We start from the raw sequence: 7,333 nt of genomic DNA on the forward strand, positions 1-7,333 counted from the left end.
GGCTTTGCAATTAGAGATCAGGAAGAGCAAGTCTTGGCTTAGAGATCAAAGATAGAGCAGCAGCTCCATATTCTAGGCTTACTCACTTAGCAATCACTGCACACTAAGATGGATAAGCCATTATCTGTCATGACAAAAGAAAGGGACCCCTGTATGAATGGGGTGATTTTGAGGTAGTGATTTGGAGTTGGGGTTGGTAGGTAAGTGCCTGTATCATAGAGCCAGTTTTTTCTTCTGGCGTCACTACCTCTAGAAGCTACCTTGAAACTGTTATTTTCTATTTTTAAATCTCTCCAAATCTATCATTGGTCAAAGGCTATTGTTCTTTTATATGATCTTGTTGGAATAATTTGCCTTGACTCTGATTATCCATTCTTGGATAATATTCTAAGCATGAAGATGTATTCTGTTCATCATTACAGTGTGTGTTTTTACTTGTATACCCTCATTTATTAGAAAGCAAAAGACTTTCTTAGAGCTATGTCCTACATTCCCTCTCTCCTGGAGACAGGTGTGATCTGGGCTAAGGAAGTTGTATTTTAGATTCTCTGCCATGAGATAACCCTTTCATCTCTGTTTCTTTGTCATAGGAAAAAAAACGCAGTGAAGGCCGGCTCCTCAGTCTCTTGGAACAGTCTGAGCACAAGACTGCAGGTGAAGAACCCTGGACCAGTTTTCTGGGCTTATGTCGCAGACCTTCCAATAAAAATAGCCACAGCCAACTCACTATTTGTTGGAGTTATGTCGGTGTACATTTGACCCATTAGCCAGACTTTGAGACTCAGTCTCGGTTATATCTTCCTAAAGATGATGAGGACATACCCTGTATTGTTCATTATATGTTTCATTTCAGGCTTTACAAAGCCTGAATTTTCGGGACTTCCTGTTAAGGGGGAAAAATTTTCCAAATCACAGAGGAATGACACAAGCCCCAAATACCTTCCAAAAGAACAGACTTGGAAAACCAGACATGCAGACATTTCTTCCTCCTCCTAATGTTTTGTGCATCATTTGTTACTTGTAATTAGTGTCCCAACCTACACTCCTGAGGGGTTGTAGGAAGTAACTCTGTCTCTTTGTGCCTAGTATTTAGGCAGCAGTAGAGTGGATTGGTTAAGAGCATTGCATAAAGTTAGTAATACTAACTTCATAGGTTTTAAGGGTTATATCTAGTAAAGTTCAAACATACTCCCTGGCATAAGTAGGCTCTTGATAAATGGTAGCTGCTATTATTACTCTTGTTATTAGTTGCCATTGTTAAAATTCACTAGATGCAGGTGGAAGAGGAGCTTTTGCTTAAGCCCGGTGAGATTTGCTTACCTTCTAGTTCTAACAGTTCATTCCCACTAAGCAAATCTGTTTTGCCTTCTGATGACTATAAAAGGCACCTCTCCAACTGCTATAATCTGCTGCCTCTAGATCAGCATGTTGTGAATCTCTGCAGGCGGCAGATTTCTCTTGGCAACCCCTTGTTCCTCAAGTCCAGATTTGAAGTAGATTATTCAGAGGTGGTTCATTCAGAAGTGTTCACCTTGATACTTCAGCAGCTGAGCCTGTTGGATGCTAATGCTCACATCTTATGGGTCTGGGGATGGGGATCTGAGCTCTCTGTATAAGGCTGATGAAAAACAGTGCCAAGAACACAGGAAGCACATGAGCAATGAGAAGTGGTGTGATTATAACACTATTAACATTGTTACTTTTTCTCTCTTATTACAGATGGAGAAATAACGACCAAGTCTTCAGAAACAGGAGGCTTCAGGTGAATTGGGGTGTATGTTGAAGTATGGCTGTCAGTAGTTCTAGAAAAGTACAGGCCTGGTCCTGGGTTCTGTGTATAGTGTGATATTCAAACTATTGAAGGTAGAAATCACCATGGAACTGTGTGACCTCTCTCTGTGCTACCTCCCCCCCCAATATATCTGGGCTAAGAATTGGATGGCTAGTTCCGTTTCATGGCATTAAAACAGGCAGAGCAAAAGCTGTGACTTATTCTTCCCTCCTAACCCTGGTCTTCCAACCTAGATTTCAAGACATTTGGGAATTTGGTAAAAAATAATTTTTTAAAAAATTGGGGAATTTGGGTCTGAATTCTTATTGTCTCGCTATCTAACTGTGTGTGGCTTTGGGTATGTGATTTACCCAATGTCCGTATCTGTGAAAGGGGAATGATAGTACTTAACCTGGTTGGATTATTGCAAAGATTACATGAACTAATAATGTATGTAAAAGCCTCTGGTACAACGCATGACACATACTTAGTGCTTATTAGTAGGTATATATTGAATTCTGAATTTTTTCCCCTTCTCTCTAGGGTACCCTCACCAGGGATGGAAGAGGCAGGCTGCAGCAAAGAGATGCAGAGTTCCCTTGCACATCTTGACTTAAACGAGTCTCCCATCAAGTCTTTTGTTTCCATTTCAGAAGCCACAGATTGCTTAGTGGACTTTAAAAAGCAACTTACTGTCCGGCCAGGTAGCCGGACGCGGACCAAAGCAGGCAGAGGAAGAAGGAGAAAACCCTGAATTTCTAGGGTCCAGACGTTGACAAAACCATTAGCAATAGGGGTGGGCCATGGTCATTAAGTCTTAGTAGCCCCTGTTTCATTGTTGAGCAAGTTTTGGCCCTGCAGTTTTCACCACCAGCATCCACTCAGCATTCTCGTTTTGATGTTTTCTGTAAGCTATACAGACGATTGTGTATAGTATTCTGTTTTATAACAGTCTGGATTCACTTATAGTTAAAAGAAAATTTAAATATATTTGTTTGTATGAAATCTTATTTCAATAAGATGGAAATCTTCCTTTTTTTTCCTCTGTGTTATAGGGTTTGGGGTGGGAGTATTTAAATTGTGGAGCTAAATTACATCCTAAATTACATGTTTCCAAATTAATTCCACTACTGGTCTTTGACATACTGCCTATATTCACTGAATGTATAGTGCACAATTCTGAGCACTGTGTGGTTACTTCCTTGACCTTTTCTGACATCATTGTGAAAGGTGCCAAGGCATCAAATCCTACTTTTTATTTTTCTATCCCTATTCAGCAGCCTGTCACTTCATCTTGCTGCTTCACCTAGTTAAGAATTCTGAGCCAGAGCATAGAACCTTTGAGGGATATCTCCTGCCATTCTTACCAGGAATTTGTAAGTGCTCTGTTACTAGTTCCTATGTAATTATTTTTCTTCCTAGATTAACCAGGGGGGGAAACCAGGCATATTCATCTATTAAAACCAAGATTAGTTCTCTTGCTGTCAAAGGTCAGCAGCAACAGGAAATAACTTCTGTTTCAGAATATTGGTAGAGGAGTGCACATTCTTGACCACATTGCCCAGGAGCTTTCAGTGCGGAACAAGATGTGGTCTGTCTGCAGTGTACTTGCAGACTTCAAAGATGAGAGGATGTTGAATGACAGAAGCAACTACCTGAGGAAGATGACCAAACAAGGACATTAAGAAAGCTAGCTTTGGCTCAAGCTGATTTGAAGATGTAATAAAAGACTGTGGGAGGTGGCTGCTGACCAGGAAAGGATCCTGGGACAGGATAAATAGGGACATCACTCAGAGTCTGCTAATTCTGATTCATCAAATTCAAAGTTACCTTTTTCTTGATTTTAAGATGAAAATGAGGTATGTGTTAGACTGAGTGGGGAGGTTCCGAGATAGCTGGGATGGAAGGCACCGTATAGGCCTTTAAGATACTTTTTTGCCTGTGCCGTTGCACACAAGCTCTTTGAGTTAAAAGAAGGCAGGATGACAGGCTCATGATTTCTTCCATGTTTTGGTGTTGGATGGCACTGACATTGTGGCCAGCATCACATAAATAATAGGTGTTATTTTTTTGAGGAACTACTATGGTTTAGGTAATGTATGTACCTTCATTTAATTCTCACAGCAACCCTGTGAGGCAGGTGGTATCCTCCCTAATTTTCAGGCGAGGAAACAAAGGCTCAGGGGAATAAATAAAGCCACTTTTGGTCCATGCAGTGAGACCACAGTGCCTCTCATATTCAGTCCTAAAAAAAATGGTTTCTTTTGACTCTCGTATTATTTTCGTGTTTTCCTTCTAACGAAAAGTAATTTATTAGTTCTGTCCCATCAACTTAATTTTCACTAGTCTCTCTCATTAAATGGCAATTTATTGGAGGTAAAACATTACAAACGGGATAGTATGTTTATCTCTTTGCCTGAAGAGAAGAAAGGGTGAAGGCTGATTCTAGAAAGTGTGTTTTTTTTAGCTTAAAACTGGGCAGTCTCCCTAGAACATGGGTTTGATAAAGGCTGCTTGTTTATTCTCCGTGTGCCAGTGGTCCTGTGGGAGAGGCATTAGTGAGACAATGAAGAGACAGAAAGTCAGTGGAAAGAGCATCATATCACATGAACCTGAGTCTGAACCCCTGCTTCTGATACAGGTTAACCCCCATGAGACTTAGTTTCCTTGTCCATAAAATGGGGGAATCATACTTACGGGGTTCTAAGGACTAAGATAATGGATATAAAGGCACAGTATCTGTCGTATGAAGAAGGTGATGAGTAAGTGGCATCAGTTATTAATGTGATGCTAGTTTTGTATGTCATAGGTAGTGTTTGGGTGAGAGAGAACAAAGCCAGAGAGAGATGGGGTGCAGATGCAAGAGGAAACAGTTCTTAGAGGAGTTAGCCCTTGACTATGTTAGCTTCATCAATTACCAGCCTTCTACAAGTTTGGGTCCCTGGACATTGAGAGCTCACCTAGGACCCTTACATTTTGGGTTGTTTTGTTGTGTTGTGTTTTGTTTTTGCTTCTTCTGAAAGATGGGAAGCAGATGTTCTGCTGGTGTTACCAACTCTTGGAGAGCTGGAAATCTCCATGAACTTCACAAACTATTACCATAAATTGGGAAAGAGAAGAGGAGTTCTCTGTGTCAGGCATTGTGGTTGTGTAATTTCCTTTCATCCTTACAACAGCCCTCTTCTAGCAGAGGCTGTGCCTTGCCCATTTCCCCTGGGCACTCACCATTCTATTACATACCCACAATGTCCTGTTGCAAGAACTTGCAGCTCTCTGCCTTAGCACATCTCTAGATTTGTGTGTGGCATAGGCTGGGAAGGCCAGGACTTAGGCCCCTGAGGCAGTCCTCAGTCAGTGAAAAATAGAAGTTGGGGGATAAATCTTGAGCCTCCTTACCTCTTAGGTGGATGCATTCTCCACCAGAGTTCTCAGAGTTCCTTTGTGGGATTGAACCTCAGTAGCTCCCAGCAGCAACTTAATTATATACGTTCTATTGTTTTTCTTTTCTTCCTACCTCACTTCCAGCTCCCCTGTCAGTGCTTTCTAGATCAGAGACTAGGGTGAGGGGCCCTCACTCTTGGGTTCATGTAAAGGCAGAGTTGGCACTTAGGTGAAGGTAAGAGGACCTCTTTGCATTTTGTAGCTAGGCACTTCCCATGCATCACCCTAATCCTAGCCCTGGCCGGGATCGCTTCCCAGTTAAGGTATTTGCACTCAAATTAGGTCTGCCTCTGGGGAAACCCAAAGTAAGGCAAATCCTATGGAGAAATTAGTCTCCGTGTTTTATGCTTAGAAAACTGAGACCCAGAGAAGTGAAGAGATTTGCCTAAAGTCATACAGCTGGTAAATGGGATGGGATTTGAACCCAGGTTTACCTAACACTAGAGCTGACGCTCTCTGTACTTCACTACCCTACCTCCTACCTCTCACTTGAGTCCCAAAACTCAATGGAAATTTCAAGTTTGGGTGGGCTCATTCTCACCTGTGAGGCAGAGAAGCTTTGGCCCTAAGTTGATTTAGTAGATGGAAATTAGGCTGAGGGGAAGGCAGATAGTAAGTGGGTGGGGGTACCATTGGGAAGATAGAAGAATGTATAAATCTGGAGTGGAAAGACTGCTGAAGCCATATGCACCAGGAAGGCAGGAAGAGGTTATTTCAGTTTCAAAAGCCCTGGACTATTGAAGAGGTGGCTCTTCAATTTAACAAAAATTAACTGATACCTATTACATGTCAGGTCTAGATCCTGGGACCTGGGTCTCTGAAGATGAATAAGAAACATTCTCTGGGAGCCCATGATACAATGGGGGAATACAAACACATAAACAGATTATTTTTTTTTTTTTTAAGTAGGCTCCACATCCAGCACAGAGCCCAGTGTGGGGCTTGAACTCACAATCCTGAGATCAAGACCTGAACTGAGATCAAGAGTCAGATGCTCAACTGAGCCACCCAGGTGCCCCTAAACAGATGATTTTTAACAGACTGTTGTCAATGCAATGGTATAAGCCAATTCAAGACACTGGGATCAATAGACCACCCTCAGCTGGGGTCAAGGCCAAGAGGAAAGGCTCCACAGCATTGGTGGTGACTGAAGTCTAGAGGATAACGAAAAATTAGGTGAAAAGGCTAGGGAGGGCAAAGGGGGAGGTTATTTCAGATAAATCAGCATGAACAAAGACTTATAGCAAGAAGCAGCTTGATGGGTGTAGAAGATCTGCAAGGCACACCTGGAGTAAAAGGGTGTGCAGGGAAGGGTGGGGAACTTAGAGCCTGTGTGCTTGGCTGCTGGGCAGTGTCAGCTGTGAGAAGCAAGCCTATGAACAGCTCAAGAGTAGGGAGACCCTGGCTCCTAGCCCAACCGTGGCTGCAACCCACCTTTCCCTGACCACCAATTCCCATTCCTTAGTTCCTTCTGGACAGCTGGAGATTGGTACTAATGGGCTACGGGGGAGGCTTGTCAGGATTTGTCCTTCTTGTTGGTCAGTGGCCATCTGGCATCTGAAGAGAACTGTTGGCCACTACTATGCCTCTGCTACAGCCAGGGTTGTCACAGCTGCTCACAGACCTTAAGCCCAAGGCACTTCCACCCTCCATAGGCTCTGACACAGACCTTCCCTGACACTTTGCCTAGGGACCCCTGCTCCTTCGGAAATAGATACAGGACTTCCAGAAACGTGGATTAAAAAAACCTCTGGCATTACTTGTCAGGGACATGCCCTTACCCTAGCCCAGAAGACTGCGGACTCTGGCTGTCAGCATGAATCACATTCAGTTCCATATTCTTTCCCAACTAGACAAAACAGAGAGAGACTAGAGCCCCAGGCTAGGCAGGATGTTATGGGTGATGGCCACTCTGTCCTCCCTACCTCCAACCCCGATTTCCCTGTCTTTCAGAGCCTGTATGTCTGATTGGTACCCAGTGAAATGGGCAGTAGGGCTGATAATCTGGCATGTTTCCAGGCCCAGTCATGCCAAAACTAATACAAGAGCCACTGTCCCTGGTCTCCATCCTGGTGTCATACGGAGGCCATGTTCTGTCTGTAGATAATGGTAGGGTTAACT

General features: G+C 43.1%; 1 protein-coding gene across 5 annotated transcripts in view; it reads left to right on the plus strand.

Annotated features, from left to right (window-relative positions):
* The window catches only part of UIMC1 (ubiquitin interaction motif containing 1), a 137,406-nt gene extending 134,625 nt beyond the window's left edge, over window positions 1-2,781 (plus strand). For all 5 annotated transcript variants that reach the window (XM_045799601.2, XM_087867794.1, XM_045799678.2 and 2 more), the window contains 3 exons: window positions 591-654; window positions 1,720-1,762; window positions 2,315-2,781. In XM_045799601.2, the coding sequence (XP_045655557.1) occupies window positions 591-654; window positions 1,720-1,762; window positions 2,315-2,525 (318 nt within the window). In that variant the 3' untranslated portion in view covers window positions 2,526-2,781. The remainder of the gene's footprint in view (window positions 1-590; window positions 655-1,719; window positions 1,763-2,314) is intronic.
* Window positions 2,782-7,333: the final 4,552 nt, after the last annotated feature.

The sequence above is a fragment of the Ursus americanus genome, chromosome 15 (assembly GCF_024610735.1).
Source record: "Ursus americanus isolate L20-20 chromosome 15, mUrsAme1.1.p, whole genome shotgun sequence".
NCBI lineage: Eukaryota > Metazoa > Chordata > Mammalia > Carnivora > Ursidae > Ursus > Ursus americanus.